We start from the raw sequence: 17,467 nt of genomic DNA, 5'->3' as shown, positions 1-17,467 counted from the left end.
CGATCTTCTGCACGACATATCATAGTGAAGCTGGGAAAATACAAAGATAAAGAGAAAATTCTGAAAGCAGCTAGGGATAAACGTGCTCTAACATATAAAGGGAGACCGATAAGACTCATGACGGATCTCTCTACTGAAAGTTGGCAGGCCAGAAAGGAATGGCAGGAAATCTTCAATGTGATGAACAGAAAAAAATATGCAGCCGAGAATCCTTTATCCAGCAAGTCTGTCATTTAGAATAGAAGGAGAGATAAAGGTATTCCCAAACAAGCAAAAACTGAAGGAATTCATCATCACTAAACCAGCCCTACAAGAGATCCTAAGGGGGATCCTGTGAGACAAAGTACCAGAGACATCGCTACAAGCATGAAACCTACAGACATCACAATGACTCTAAACACATATCTTTCTATAATAACACTGAACGTAAATGGACTAAATGCGCCAACCAAAAGACACAGGGTAACAGAATGGATAAAAAAACAAGACCCATCTATTTGCTGTCTACAAGAGACTCATTTTAGACCTGAGGACACTTTCAGATTGAAAGTAAGGGGATGGAGAACTATTTATCATGCTACTGGAAGTCAAAAGAAAGCTGGAGTAGCCATACTTATATCAGACAAACTAGACTTTAAATTAAAGGCTGTAACAAGAGATGAAGAAGGGCATTATATAATAATTACAGGGTCTATCCATCAGGAAGAGCTAACAATTATAAATGTCTATGCGCCAAATACAGGAGCCCCCAAATATATAAAACAATTACTCACAAACATAAGCAACCATATTGATAAGAATGTGGTAATTGCAGGGGACTTTAACACTCTACTTACAGAAATGGATAGATCATCTAGACACATGGTCAATAAAGAAACAAGGGCCCTGAATGATACATTGGATCAGATGGACTTGACAGATATATTTAGAACTCTGCATCCCAAAGCAACAGAATATACTTTCTTCTCGAGTGCACATGGAACATTCTCCAAGACAGATCACATACTGGGTCACAAAACAGCCCTTCATGAGTATACAAGAATTGAAATCATACCATGCATACTTCTGACCACAATGCTATGAAGCTTGAAATCGACCACAGGAAAAAGTCTGGAAAACCTCCAAAAGCATGGAGGTTAAAGAACACCCTACTAAAGAATGAGTGGGTCAACCAGGCAATTAGAGAAGAAATTTTAAAATATATGAAAACAAATGAAAATGAAAATACAACAATCCAAACGCTTTGGGATGCAGCAAAGACAGTCCTGAGAGGAAAATACATTGCAATCCAGGCCTATCTCAAGAAACAAGAAAAATCCCAAATACAAAATCTAACAGCACACCTAAAGGAAATAGAAGCAGAACAGCAAAGGCAGCCTAAACCCAGCAGAAGAAGAGAAATAATAAAGATCAGAGCAGAAATAAACAAAATGGAATCTAAAAAAACTGTAGAGCAGATCAACGAAACCAAGAGTTGGTTTTTTGAAAAAATAAACAAAATTGATAAACCTCTAGCCAGGCTTCTCAAAAAGAAAAGGGAGATGACCCAAATAGATAAAATCATGAATGAAAATGGAATTATTACAACCAATCCCTCAGAGATACAAGCAATTATCAGGGAATACTATGGAAAATTATATGCCAACAAACTGAACAACCTGGAAGAAATGGACAAATTCCTAAACACCCACACAGTTCCAAAACTCAATCAGGAGGAAATAGAAAGCTTGAACAGACCCATAACCAGTGAAGAAATTGAATCGGTTATCAAAAATCTCCCAACAAATAAGAGTCCAGGACCAGATGGCTTCCCAGGGGAGTTCTACCAGACGTTTAAAGCAGAGATAATACCTATCCTTCTCAAGCTATTCCAAAAAATAGAAAGGGAAGGAAAACTTCCAGACTCATTCTATGAAGCCAGTATTACTTTGATTCCTAAACCAGACAGAGACCCAGTAAAAAAAGAGAACTACAGGCCAATATCCCTGATGAATATGGATGCAAAAATTCTCAATAAGATACTAGCAAACTGAATTCAACAGCATATAAAAAGAATTATTCACCATGATCAAGTGGGATTCATCCCTGGGATGCAGGGCTGGTTCAACATTCGCAAATCAATCAACGTGATACATCACATTAATAAAAGAAAAGATAAGAACCATATGATCCTGTCAATCGATGCAGAAAAAGCCTTTGACAAAATTCAGCATCCTTTCTTAATAAAAACCCTCGAGAAAGTCGGGATAGAAGGAACATACTTAAACATCATAAAAGCCATTTATGAAAAGCCCACAGCTAACATCATCCTCAATGGGGAAAAACTGAGAGCTTTTTCCCTGAGATCAGGAACACGACAGGGATGTCCACTCTCACCGCTGTTGTTTAACACAGTGTTGGAAGTTCTAGCATCAGCAATCAGACAACAAAAGGAAATCAAAGGCATCAAAATTGGCAAAGATGAAGTCAAGCTTTCACTTTTTGCAAATGACATGATTATTATACATGGAAAATCCGATAGACACCACCAAAAGTCTGCTAGAACTGATACATGAATTTAGCAAAGTTGCAGGATACAAAATCAATGCACAGAAATCAGTTGCATTCTTATACACTAATAATGAAGCAACAGAAAGACAAATAAAGAAACTGATCCCATTCACAACTGCACCAAGAAGCATAAAATACCTAGGGATAAATCTAACCAAAGATGTAAAAGATCTGTATGCTGAAAACTATAGAAAGCTTATGAAGGAAATTGAAGAAGACATAAAGAAATGGAAAAACATTCCATGCTCATGGATTGGAAGAATAAATACCGTCAAAATGTCAATACTACCCAAAGCTATCTACACATTCAATGCAATCCCAATCAAAATTGCCCTAGCATTCTTCTCGAAGCTAGAACAAGCAATCCTAAAATTCATATGGAACCACAAAAGGCCCTGAATAGCCAAAGTAATTTTGAAGAAGAAGACCAAAGCAGGAGTCATCACAATCCCAGACTTTAGCCTCTACTACAAAGCTGTAATCATCAAGACAGCATGATATTGGCACAAAAACAGACACAAAGACCAATGGAATAGAATAGAAACCCCAGAACTAGACCCACAAACGTATGGCCAACTCATCTTTGACAAAGCAGGAAAGAATATCCAATGGAAAAAAGACAGTCTCTTTAACAAATGGTGCTGGGAGAACTGGACAGCAACCTGCAGAAGGTTGAAACTAGACCACTTTCTCACACCATTCACAAAAATAAACTCAAAATGGATAAAGGACCTAAATGTGAGACAGGAAACCATCAAAACCCTAGAGGAGAAAGCAGGAAAAGACCTCTCTGACCTCAGCCGTAGCAATTTCTTACTTCACATCCCCAAAGGCAAGGGAATTAAAAGCAAAAATGAACTATTGGGACCTTATGAAGATAAAAAGCTTCTGCACAGCAAAGGAAACAACCAACAAAACTAAAAGGCAACCAATGGAATGGGAAAAGATATTTGCAAATGACATATCGGACAAAGGGCTAGTATCCAAAATCTATAAAGAGCTCACCAAACTCCACACCCCAAAAACGAATAATCCAGTGAAGAAATGGGCAGAAAACATGAATAGACACTTCTCTAAAGAAGACATCTGGATGGCCAACAGGCACATGAAAAGATGCTCAATGTCGCTCCTCATCAAGGAAATACAAATCAAAACCATCACTCAGTGATCACCTCACGCCAGTCAGAGTGGCCAAAATGAACCAATCAGGAGACTATAGATGCTAGAGAGGATGTGGAGAAACGGGAACCCTCTTGCACTGTTGGTGGGAATGCAAACTGGTGCAGCCACTCTGGAAAACAGTGTGGAGGTTCCTCAAAAAATTAAAAATAGACCTACCCTATGACCCAGCACTAGCACTGCTAGGAATTTACCCAAGGGATGCAGGAGTGCTGATGCACAGGGGCACTTGTACCCCAATGTTTATAGCAGCACTCTCAACAATAGCCAAATTATGGAAAGAGCCTAAATGTCCATCAACTGATGAATGGATAAAGAAATTGTGGTTTATATACACAATGGAATACTACGTGGCAATGAGAAAAAATGAAATATGGCCTTTTGTAGCAACGTGGATGGAACTGGAGAGTGTGATGCTAAGTGAAATAAGCCATACAGAGAAAGACAGATACCATATGGTTTCACTCTTATGTGGATCCTGAGAAACTTAACAGGAACCCATGGGGGAGGGGAAGGAAAAAAAAAAAAAAGAGGTTAGAGTGGGAGAGAGCCAAAGCATAAGAGACTGTTAAAAACTGAGAACAAACTGAGGGTTGATGGGGGGTGGGAGGGAGGGGAGGGTGGGTGGTGGGTATTGAGGAGGGCACCTTTTGGGATGAGCACTGGGTGTTGTATGGAAACCAATTTGTCAATAAATTTCATATATATATATATAAAAAAAGAATTCATGTGTATAATTCAGAAATCATAAATGTTTACAGTTATCACTAATATTGCATAGTAAGGTAAAGACTGAATTTTGAGTAACCAGATGATTTCTACTATAGAGAATAAAATATATATGCTCTGCAAAAAAAAAAAAACAAAAAACAAAAAAACAAAAAAACAATAGCCAAATTATGGAAAGAGCCTAAATGTCCATCAACTGATGAATGGATAAAGAAATTGTGGTTTATATACACAAGGAGTACTACGTGGCAGTGAGAAAGAATGCAATATGGCCCTTTGTAGCAACGTGGATGGAACTGGAGAGTGTTATGCTAAGTGAAATAAGCCATACAGAGAAAGACAGATACCATATGGTTTCACTCTTATGTGGATCCTGAGAAACTTAACAGAAACCCATGGGGGAGGGGAAGGAAAAAAAAAAAAGAGGTTAGAGTGGGAGAGAGCCAAAGCATAAGAGACTCTTAAAAACTGAGAACAAACTGAGGGTTGATGGGGGGTGGGAGGGAGGGGAGTGTGGGTGATGGTATTGAGGAGGGCACCTTTTGGGATGAGCACTGGGTGTTGTATGGAAACCAATTTGACAATAAATTTCATATATTAAAAGAAAGAAAGAAAAAGAAAAAGAAAGAAAGAAAGAAAGAAAGAAAGAAAGAAAGAAAGAAAGAAAAGAAAAGAAAAGAAAAGAAAGAAAGAAAGAATTGGGTAAGAAGAAAAAAAAATCTAAGATTTTTGGCATACTTGCCTGCAGATTTTTTACTAAAACATTACAGTTGTAATTAGAGGCTCTTGGTCACCTCCTCATGATACCATTCTCCTCCCTAACCCTCCCCACTGAGGTGACTGCTATCCTGGATTTGGTATTTATCATCCCCATACAGGTTTTCAGACTATAGCTGCAGAAGTATGAATCCATATACAGTGCTGTTTTGCATGGTTTCAACCTTTAAATAAATAACATCCTTTTAACATTTCCTTATTTGATTCAGTGTTTGGGATTTGTCCCCGCTGATAGGTATGACTCAATTAATTTTAACCCATTACTATATCCTACTGTATGAATATAGCACGATTTATTTTCCCCATCTCCTGTTGATGCCCATTTGTGGGTTTTTTCTCTCATTTTACACCATTCTAAACAATGTTGTGATAAATATTTTTGTACATGATTCCTCATGCACATGTGCAAGAATGTCTCTAAAAACTTGCTGAGAGGAGCACCTGAGAGGCTCCGTTGGCTCAGTGTCCAACTCTTGATTTTGGCTCAGGTCATGATCTCACAGTTCGTGGGATCCAGCCCCATGTCGGGCTACTGCTGACACTGTGGAGCCTGCTTGGAATTCTCTCCCTCCCTTCTCTCTCCCTTGCACACACACTCTCTCTCTCTCAAAAATAAAGAAACTTAAAACAATTGCTGAGAAATGAGAGTTCAGGATTGAAAGATACGCATACTTCAGTTCTTTAATTTGCTAAATTGCTCTCCAAAGTGGTTGTGCTAACTTACAGTGTAGGACAGCTTCCACTGCTGTCCAACCTTACCAATATTTGCTATTGTCAGACTTAAACATATTGCCATTATGAAAATGTAAAATGATATCTCATTGATATTTCAATGGCCATTTCCAATGTTACTTAGTAAGATGATCATCTCCACCTAGTTATTGACCAATCAGGCTTTCTCATCTGTAAGTTACCAACTTGCATCCTTTGCCCATTTTTCTATAGAATTGTCTTTCCAAATGATTTGCCAGTTATATGTGTCACATTCTATCTTTTCACTTTGCTTATTCTTTTTAAAAAATTTTATTTATTTATTTATTTATTTATTTATTTATTTATTTATTTTTCACTTATATCCACGTTAGTTAGCATATAGTGCAATAATGGTTTCTGGAGTGGAATGTAGTGATTCATCCCCTATATATAACACCCAGTGCTCATCCCAACAAGTGTTCTCCTTAGTGCTCCTTGCCCATTTAGCCATCCTCCCACCCACAACACCGCCAGCAACCCTCAGTTTGTTCTCCATTTTTAGGAGTCTCATCTGTTTTGTCCCCCCTGCCTGTTTTTATATTATTATTGCTTCCCTTCCCTTATGTTCACCTGATTTGTATCTTAAATTCCACATATGAGTGAAGTCATATGATATTTGTCTTTCTGACTGACTAATTTCGCTTAGTGTAATACCCTCCAATTCCATCCACATAGTTGCAAATGGCAGGATTTCATTCTTTTTGATTGCTGAGTAATACTCCATTGTATATATATACCATATCTTCTTTATCCATTCATCCATCAATGGACATTTGGGCTCTTTCAATACTTTGGCTATTGTTGGTAAAACACGGGGATGCATGTGCCCCTTCGAAACAGCACACCTGTATCTCTTGGATAAATACCTACTAGTGCAATTGCTGGATCGTAGGGTATTTCTATTTTTAATTTTTTGAGGAGCTTCCATACTGTTTTCCAGAGTGTCTGCACCAGCTTGCATTCCCACCAGCAGTGCAAAAGACATCCTCTTTCTCTGCATCCTCGCCAACATCTGTTGTTCTTGAGTTGTTAATGTTAGCCATTCTGACAGGTGTCAGGTGGTATCTCATTGTGGTTTTGGTTTGTGTTTCCCTGATGATGAGTGATGTTGAGCATTTTTTCATGTGTGTTAGCCATCTGGATGTTTTCGCTGGAAAGGTGTCTATTTTGATGTAGTTAACTAAATACTTCCTATTATGTTTTGTGATTCTACATTCTGTTTAAAGAATTCTTCCCTCCTATACATCATAAAGACAGTCTCTTATTTTCTCTTCTAAAAGTTAAAAAGTTTTGCTTTTCAAGTGCAGATCTTTACCGAGAATTTATTTCTGAGTATAGTGGAGGGTATAGTGTAGGGTTTTCTCTCCATGGATGAAATCCATTACTCTAGAAGCATTTATTAAACAGTTAACCTATTCTCAACTGATTTATAATTCTTCCACTATCAAAACCGTTTCATGTTTGTACAGGTTTACTTCTGGGCCCTCTACCTCGGTTTTGTTGTTTTATTTATCTATCTCTATGCCAATACAATACTGTCTTCATTTACTATAAATCTTAAGTCTCAGTATCTGGTAGAGTGGATTCCCCTACCTTGCTCTTTTTTAAAATTGCCATAGCTGGGGCGCCTGGGTGGCGCAGTCAGTTAAGCGTCCGACTTCAGCCAGGTCACGATCTCACGGTCCGTGAGTTCGAGCCCCGCGTCGGGCTCTGGGCTGATGGCTCAGAGCCTGGAGCCTGTTTCCGATTCTTTGTCTCCCTCTCTCTCTGCCCCTCCCCCGTTCATGCTCTGTCTCTCTCTGTCCCAAAAATAAATAAACGTGGAAAAAAAAAAATTTAAAATTGCCATAGCTAACCTTAGACCATTGTTCTACCACATAACTTTCAGAATCAGCTTGCCAAGTTCCATGAGAAGTCCTGTAGCGATTTTGAACATAATTGAATGGAATTTATAAATTAATTTGGTATTTGAATTTCTCTAACGGCTCTCTGGCCAAAAAAGACCCGATGGCTGAAAGATGGACTAAGCTTTTTTTTTTTTTTTTAAACCTCTCAAAGCAACAGCTACATACCTTATAAACTGTCATGTCTCCCATTTTTAGACTTATAAATTCAGTCACCGAATAAACACCATAAAGATCCAAAAAAAGCCTGGAACCCCCTTGACTCTTAATTTTACTCCAGAGATATTTATCCTTTTTTAATCCCTTTTAAAACAATTTTGAGAGAGAGTTTGCACATGTGTAAGCATGCAAGCGGGGGAGGGGCAGAGAGAGGGAGAGAGAATTCCAAGCAGGCTTTGCACAGCCAGCGCAGAATTGATGTGAGGCTCTAACCTACAAACCGTGAGATCATGACCTGAGAGGAAACCGAGAGTCCTACACTTAACCAACTGAGCCCCTCAGGCACCCCTCCAGATAATCTATCCTAAGAAAATAATCCCAAATATGGAAAAAAAAACTGGCTGGATATAGAAAATGCTCATGACAGCATTCCTTACAGTGGGGAAAATGGAAACAACCTAAATATAAATAACAGAGGACTATTCAAGTAAACTAGAGTAAATAAATCCAATGATAAACTATAATGCTAATAAAACTACTGGCTCTAAAACCCATATATAACAACAATGAATTAATGTTCACCACTTCTGGCATAGCACTAAGTGATAAAATCGGGATATCAATTTTGTGTACCATGTGAATACAGCTGCAGAAAAAAAAACCTTCAAATATGAGCACAGGAAAATAAAGTTAACTAAAATCTTTACAATAGTTTGATCACAAGTATGGGATTACAGATTACAGATTTCTCCTACCATGCTTTAAAAAAGTATGTTGTCTAAAATTACTAGAAGGCCATTTTGTCACTCTTACATCAAAGAAAAAATGTTAGAAAGAAGCTGGTGTTATGGGGAACTAGTTTCCATTCACAGCAAAACATATTTAAAAAAAAAATTTCTAAACAAGTAATGAAAGTGAGTAGTGCCCCACTGTTTCTTCAATGCTTCATTTAAGGTTCAAAAAAACACTTAAGGCAGAAAGCAAAGCATTCAATAATTCCGACCCTTGGGATTTGGGTTCTGGCTCTATCGCTGATTATTTTAGTAACGTTTGGGAAACAGTATCCACCTATTTTCTCAGTGGAAAAAATGAAAATATTTAGAGATAGGGATTAGAAACAAATGGGCATTCATTAAAATAACTCTAAAATTTCATCCAAGTCACACAAAACAGAAAAACTGCCTATTTCATTTTCTCTCAAGTATAAAGGAGAGTAAACAGCAGGGAGTTAGCCATTTGAAAGTGAAAAGCAAATGCCCACGTTATTTCTGTTGCACTTTACCTTAAAGACATGGAAGGCTTCAAACTGAATGTTGGGACTTTTATCTCGAAGGAGGTTCATCATCAGTTTGAGGTTCTCCGGCTTGCTGATGTACTTTGTCATAATGGCAAAGTTGTGTCGGTCCAGGATCAGTTCACCTAGCAGCTACAAAACAAACAAACAAACAAACAAACAAACAAACACAAAATTAAAGCAATAATCTGAGAGCCATCTGATTCAAAATATATGGCACTTTTCCCTGAAAAACAAACTATAAATGTGGTTAGGAATGTTGACGTGAAAAAAACTGAGAGTCTTTATTACATGCATCTTACATTTAGCACAGGCATGAAAGGAGTGGTTATCAAGTTATTTTAAGCTTTTCACACAGTTTTGCTAAACTCAGTGATTAATGCATTTCTGCCTCTTTTTTAAAAGCCAGTCATTGCTGCAGCTTAAAAAAGCTCTCTCTGTAGCTTTCATCCAGAGATAGCCCAAAATGAATTTATTATTTTCCTCGCTTACTTTAATCTTGCTTCCCAGTACTACATTGCTTCTTAGGCATTGTGCTAGAAAAAAGAATACCAAAATTGATTCTACGGTTATACCTCCCTTCCCTGAATAAATGTACTCTAGTAGCTTACTGGGCAAATAGGTTCCATTAAGTGAATCTTACCTTCCGCCTAACTTTTATTACAAAACCTGCTAGATACCCAAGAAAAAAAAAATCATTGACCCTGAATCCACATGAAGTTTAATATGTACAGCAAGTTTTTATAAAAAAGTAAAGCAAAACATTTTCTTGTAACAAATTAATGGTTCCCCCCAAATGCAGCATTATTCCATGTTATGAACTGAATGTCTGTGCCTCCCTAAAATCTGTATGTTGGAATCCTAACCCCAAATGTGATGGTATTAGGAGGTGGGGCCTTTAGGAAGGTAGAATTGCATGAATGGGGCTGGTGCTCTTATGAAAGAGACCCCAGAGAGCTCTCTTGCTGCTGGCCCCTTGATCTTGGGCTGCCCAGCCTCCCAGTCTGTGGTATTTTTGTTGTAGCAGCCCAAACAGACTAAGACAGACTTTAAAACGAAATAAAAATACCAAAAATGAGAATAGTGGGAGAGCCTCTAGTAGCATCACTGAATGTTCTCTACCTCATCAACTTTTTATTCTCATGTAGTGGTAGAGATCCTAAAGCTTCAGCAACCAGGCAACTGAAATGTACCCTTCACACAGCTTTACACATGATATACTTATTTTTGAGTTCTCCTATTCACCAGACCTTTTCTGGATGCCTCAGGATAGTAATCTATTGTACAGATAGTTACAGAAATCCTGGATGGGAGGAGAAAGCACATGAAACTTTGAGCTGGCTGTCTATCACAATACTGTCTAGCAACAGAACCCCAGACATGTGTGTGCAGTGATGTGTGTGTGTGTGTGTGTGTGTGTGTGTGTGAGGGTGTGCATCTGGCTGTCTATTTAACAACTAAGAACTACACACCTTAAAGTTATTTTAGCGCACAAAAGGAAATGATGGGCAGTGATGGATGTTAGCTGGGTATTCTCAAACATGGGACAGCCATCGTGTAAACTGTTCATCTTCGTTTTCCTTAATATCTCTGCCACATCTAGAGCTAACTGCCCCTCTTCTGGAAACTTTCTTTGCCCCTGGTTTCAAGGCCACTGAATTCTTCTGGCTCCTTATCTCTTGCAGCTTATTTCTTTGCTCCTGTGTTACTGCCCTCCTTATGTAGGAATTTTCCAAGCGGTATCTTGAATCTCTGATCTTTTCTCCCTCTTCAGTCTTACCTACACCCAAGGCTTCAACTGTAATATCTAGGAAGATGTCTCCCAAACCTGTATTTCAAGTCCCAGTTTCTTTCCTAAGCTCTATAACAACGTTACTTTTTCTTTTTTTTACTTTGAGAGACAGAGAGACAGTGTGAGTTGGGGGAGGGGGTGTTGGGAGAGAGAGAGAGAGAGAGAGAGAGAGAGAGAGAGAGAGAGAGAGAGAGAAAGATTCTCAAGCAGGTTCTACATTCAGCACAGAGCCCAACACAGGGCTCAAGGCCACGACCCTAGGATCATGACCTGAGCTGAAATCAAGACTGAAATCAACTGACTGAGCCACCCAGGCAACCCCTACCCCCCCCCCTTTTTTTTTAATATATATACCAAAGTTTCTAACTGCCTGCCTGGAGGCCCAGTAGAACACTTGGCTAGCTAATCACACTCAGCTTCTCTGAAACCCTTCCTTTCCTGCTTTGTTAATGACACCACTGCCAGCCAGGTCCCTAGGGCAGAGTTGAAGTCCTCCTCGGCTTCTTCTTTCGCTCCGCCGTTGCATCAAATCTACATCCACGGTCTGCCAATTTTCTGTTTATCAATGTCTCGAACATCTTTCCTTCTACTTTTATTGCCAGCATCCTCTTTCCAGCCCTCAGGGCCTCTCGCCGGGCTCCTGCGGCAGCACGCAGAGTGGTCCCTTCCTCAATGCAGACCCAATCCAATCCACCCTGCATGCAGTGTCAAACACATCTTCCTGAAGATCAGCCCCATTCATGTTACCAATTCCACTTCAGGAGTGAATGAATAAACAAATCCCTGGATGCCAATAAATTTAGGGGGAAAAAATTAAACTCCTTAGGATAGCATTCAAAGCCCTCTGTGCTCCTGAGTCACTTCTACTTCCTTTCCTTGGAGCCCCACTTACTCCTCATTCTTCTGCCCCTGTGGCTGCACTCTCTTTGCTCCCAATGTTTCCCCTGGCTTTATTCAGATATAACTGACAAAACTGTCTATACTTGAAGTGTACGTCACAATCATTTCAAATATGTATACGCTGTAAAACATTTACCACAATCACGTTAATTAACACATCCATCACCTCACAGTTACCCTTTGGTTTGGTGTGTGATGAGAATGCTTAAGATCTACTCTCGGCAAGTTTCAAATACGCGACACAGTATTCTTAACTATAGTCACCATGCTGGACATCGGATCCTAGGACTTAGTCTTCTCATAACTGAAAGTTTGTACCCATTGACCAACACCTCTCATCTCCCTGCCGGCCAGTGCCTGGGGACCACCATTCTACGTTCAGTTTCTAAGAGCTCAACTTTCTCCCCTGTTGCTCTGCGTTGTTTTTCCTCAGCAGTACTCACTGCCTTACAGTACAGACTCACCTGCCTCTTTATTTAAAAAAAAAAAAAATTTTAACGTTTATTTACTTTTGAGACAGAGAGAGACACAGCATGAACGGGGGAGGGGCAGAGAGAGAGGGAGACACAGAATCGGAAACAGGCTCCAGGCTCTGAGCAGTCAGCACAGAGCCCGACACGGGGCTCGAACTCACGGACCGCAAGATCGTGACCTGAGCCGAAGTCAGACGCTTTACCGACTGAGCCACCCAGGCGCCCCACTTGCCTCTTTAGAACGTAAGGGCATCTATCAAATCATGTTTGTGTTTGTACCCTTTACAACTTAACTGTGTGATGTGCATGGATACTGTTGGGGAAATAAAGTTGACAAAATGTAGAAAAGAAAGCAAGCAGTTTGATTACTGAATAAGCACATCCACAGCACATCATTGTAGGTAATGTGTGAAAAAGACATCACGAAGACACATAAAATTCCACCTTACTTATACTGCCATGCAGCTGCAACCCGTTACATGCGTATCTTCTCAAGATGAAAGGTAACCTGTTCTCTGTAAGGGGACTTGACAGTGCCTTTTGCTGTGCACCCTTCACATTTCACTCTGAACCCACCTGTCCACTGAGGTAGCTATTTGTTTTAACTAATTGCCTTTATTCACTAATAAAGAGAATTAAATAAAACTCTTATCTCTCTGACAAGCAAGTGCTTGCAGCTTGGAGAGAAGTACCAGGGTTAATTTCCCTGGTGACAGGGCAATAGGCGTGCTGTCTTCTGGCATGTTTATGGGTCAGCAGTATGGCTTCCAGACTCTCAAAAAAAAAAAAAAACCAAAAACAAAACAAAACAAAACAAAACACCCCAAAAAACAAAACAAAAAACAAAAAACAAACCACAAACCTCTTTTGGGTTGTAAAACTGACACGACATATATGTGGATGTAAGATACACCCACCTAAGATATACATGGGCATATACAGATATAGATAGGCTTCTTTACAGAGCTTTCTACATCTATAGATAGATATAGATACAGCTTCTACATTGATATATAAAGATATATTTATATAAAACATATATAAAAATCCAATAAAATACACATCATATATACACAAATACATATACATATTACTATACACACATACACATATCAAAAGGTCTTTCAGCAACAAAGAAATTTCACTAAAAAAATTTACCCCTAATTTGCATGTACACACACACTCAATAATTTGCTGAAGTGACATTTATGAGTTAAATTCAGATTAAGTCACTTTAATTTTTATTCCATGAGTATGCATACATATAAACTCTATCCAACCTAGCCTCTGCTAATATAATTTCACTAGTTTTATGAAACAAGCAATTGTGTTAAATTATTTACCAACTACACTGACTCTTTTAGCCATTAAATTTAATCTATTTTAATTAATACTGACAATGACAAAATGCTGCATTTCATCATAATACAAAGCATTTAACACAATACTATACTAGGTAAAATGGAAAAAAATTGTTTTTAGTTCTCTAAATTTCATTTTATAGGCTTATATATTACAAAGTAGAACCAAAGCAAGTGGAAATAATAAGAGTTTCTTTTAACTTAGTGTTTTAATGAAATTGACCAGAGCCAAAAAATAACCCCCAAATTCTACCAAGCTTCTTTTGAATTATAATCTTTCCCTCTAATAATTAAATACCAGGCTCTGAAGAAGATAAGAAATAAATTCCTAAGCTCTGTCATGTGAGGGGAAGGAATTTCTTTGTTAATTATTTTTTATTGACACCAGGAATCCAAGCATCTCAAGGTAGCTCACGAAAATTAAGAATAAGATTAACAAAAGACGGTTGGTAGCTTTGGAGTTAGAAAACAGCCGAGCTTTAAGACAGTTTATCACTTAAAGAATACTCTAAGTATACTCTTAACCTAAACTCTCTTGATTTCTAAAATGATGAAACATCTATGTGCAAAATATTACAGAATTCAGAGATATAAATAGCTGTGTCAAAACAGAACATACTGCTACCCCAGACCTAATTCTCAAAAAGAAAAACCAATAATGCACCAGCGGAGCTCTCCAAAACAATAGTTTTCTACTAAATACACAGTATTTGACAGGCTCTCTCCTTGAATAGTGATGTCTGCCTACAGTCTAGCATTCAAAAGAGCCAACTCTTTAGTATTCATTTCAACAATTTCTATATTGTACATACGCTTTATCTTTTTTTTTTCTTAAGAGAAAGTGAGTGGGGGAGAGACAGAGAGGAAGAGAGAGAATCTATCTTTTTAATTTACATCCAAGTTAGTTAGCATATCGTGCAACAATGATTTCAGTAGATTCCTTAATGCCCCTTACCCATTTAGCCCATCCCCCCCTCCCACAAACCCTCCAGTAACCCTCTGTTTATTCTCCATATTAAAGACTCTCTTAGGTTTTGTCCCCCTTCCTGTTTCTGCATTATTTTTGCTTCCCTTCCCTTATGTTCATCTGTTTTGTGTCTTAAAGTCCTCATATGAGTGAAGTCATATGATATGCCTTTCTCTGACTAATTTCGCTTAGCATAATACCCTCTAGTTCCATCCACATAGTTGCAAATGGCAGGATTTCATTCTTTTTGATCACTGAGTAATACTCCATTGTATATATACCCCATCTTCTTTATCCATTCATCCACCGATGGACATTAGGCCTCTTTCCATACTTTGGCTATTGTTGATAGCGCTGCTATAAACATTGGGGTGCATGTGTCCCTTCGAAACAGCATACCTATATCCCTTGGATAAATACCTAGTAGTGCAATTGCTGGGTTGTAGGGTCATTCTATTTTTTAATTTTTTGAGGAACCTCCGTACTGTTTTCCAGAGTGGCTGCACCAGTTTGCACTCCTACTAGCAGTGCAAAAGAGATCCTTTCTCCACATCCTTGCCAACATCTGTTGTTGCCTGAGTTGTTAATGTTAGCCATTCTGACAGGTGTCAGGTGGTACCTCATTGTGGTTTTGATTTGTATTTCCCTGATGATGAGTGATGTTGAACATTTTTTTCATGTGTTGGTTGGCCATTTGGATGTCTTCTTTGGAGAAGTGTCTCTTCATGTCTTTTGCCCATTTCTTCACTGGATTATTTGTTTTTTGGGTGTTGAGTTTGATACGTTCTTTATAGATTTTGGATACTAACCCTTTACCTGATATGTCGTTTACACATATCTTCTCCCATTCCGTCGGTTGCCTTTTAGTTTTGCTGATTGTTTCCTTCCCTGTGCAGAAGCTTTTTATTTTGATGAGGTCCCAATAGTTCATTTTTGCTTTTGTTTCCCTTGCCTCCGGAGATGCATTAAGTAAGAAGTTGCTGAGGCCAAGGTCAAAGAGGTGTTTGCCTGCTTTCTCCTGAAGGATTTTGATGGCTTCCTGTCTTACATTTAGGTCTTTCATCCATTTTGAGTGTGTTTTGGGGTATGGTGTAAGAAAGTGGTCCAGGTTCATTTTTCTGCATGTTGCTGTCCAGTTTTCCCAGCACCACTTACTGAAGAGACTGTCTTTATTCCATTGGATATTCTTTCCTGCGTTGTCAAAGATTAGATGGCCATACGTTTGTGGGTCCATTTCTCAGTTCTCTATTCTGTTCCATTGATCTGTGTGTCTGCTTTTGTGCCAATACCATACTGTCTTGATGATTACAGCCTTGTAATACAGCTTGAAGTCTTGCTTCAAGAGGCAATCCTTGCTTCAGGAGGATTGTCATGCCTCCTGCTTTGGTTTTCTTTTTCAAGATTGCTTTGGCTATTCAGGGGCTTTTCTGGTTCCATACAAATTTTAGGATTGTTTGTTCTAGCTCTGTGAAGAATGCTGGTGTTTTTTTGATAGGGATTGCATTCAATATGTAGATTGCTTTGGGTAGTAGCTACATTTTAACAATATTTGTTCTTCCTATCCAGGAGCATGGAAAATTTTTCCGTGTTTTTGTGTCTTCTTCAATTTCTTTCATAAGCTTTCTATAGTTTTCAGTGTATAGACTTTTCACCTCTTTGGTTAGATTTATTCCTAGGTATTTTATGGGTTTTGGTGAAATTGTACATGGGATCGATTCCTTGATTTCTCTTTCTGTTGCTTCATTGTCGGTGTATAGGAATGCAACCGATTTCTGTGCATTGATTTTATATCCTGCCACTTTGCTGAATTCATGGATCAGCATGGAATCTTTTGGGTTTTCCATATAGAGTATCATGTCATCTGCAAAGAGTGAAAGTTTGACCTCCTCCCGGCCCATTTGGATGCCTTTTATTTCTTTGTGTTGTCTGATTGCAGAGGCTAAGACTTCCAATACTATGTTGAATAACAGTGGTGAGAGTGAACATCCCTGTCTTGATCCTGACCTTAGGGGGAAAGCTCTCAGTTTTTCCCATTGAGGATGATATTAGCGTTGGGTCTTTCATATATGGCTTTTAAGATCTCGAGGTATGATCCTTCTCTCCCTACTTTCTTGAGGGTTTGTATCAAGAAAGGATGCTGTATTTTGTCAAATGCTTTCTCTGCATCTATTGAGAGGATCATATGGTTCTTGTCCTTTTTTTATTGATGTGATGAATCACATTGATTATTTTGCGGATATTGAACCAGCCCTGCATCCCAGGTATAAATCCCGCTTGGTCATGGTGAAAAAATTTTTAATGTATTGTTGGATCCGGTTGGCTAATATTTTCTTGAGGATTTTTGCATACATGTTCATCAGGGAAATTGGTCTATAGTTCTCCTTTTTAGTGGGGTCTTTGTCTGGTTTTGGAATCAAGGTCATGCTGGCTTCATAGAAAGAGTTTGGAAGTTTTCCTTCCATTTCTATTCTTTGGGACAGCTTCAAGAGAGTACGTGTTAACTCTTCCTTAAATGTTTGGTAGAATTCCCCTGGAAAGCCATCTGGCCCTGGACTCTTGTTTTTTTTGGGGGGGAGATTTTTGATTCCTCATTCGATTTCTTTACTGGTTATGGGTCTGTTCAAATTCT

General features: G+C 38.7%; 1 protein-coding gene across 5 annotated transcripts in view; it reads right to left on the bottom strand.

The window, feature by feature from the left end:
- The window catches only part of CAB39L (calcium binding protein 39 like), a 131,844-nt gene that overhangs the window by 8,090 nt on the left and 106,287 nt on the right, over positions 1-17,467 (bottom strand). For all 5 annotated transcript variants that reach the window (XM_047079519.1, XM_047079540.1, XM_047079549.1 and 2 more), the window contains one exon: positions 9,334-9,477. In XM_047079519.1, the coding sequence (XP_046935475.1) occupies positions 9,334-9,477 (144 nt within the window). The remainder of the gene's footprint in view (positions 1-9,333; positions 9,478-17,467) is intronic.

This window comes from Lynx rufus, unplaced genomic scaffold, assembly GCF_022079265.1.
Source record: "Lynx rufus isolate CCGP_SWC_20201006 ecotype Redwood Valley unplaced genomic scaffold, mLynRuf1.p SCAF_1, whole genome shotgun sequence".
In the NCBI taxonomy this organism is placed as follows: Eukaryota; Metazoa; Chordata; class Mammalia; order Carnivora; family Felidae; genus Lynx; species Lynx rufus.
This window is presented reverse-complemented; position numbering and strand designations above follow the sequence as displayed.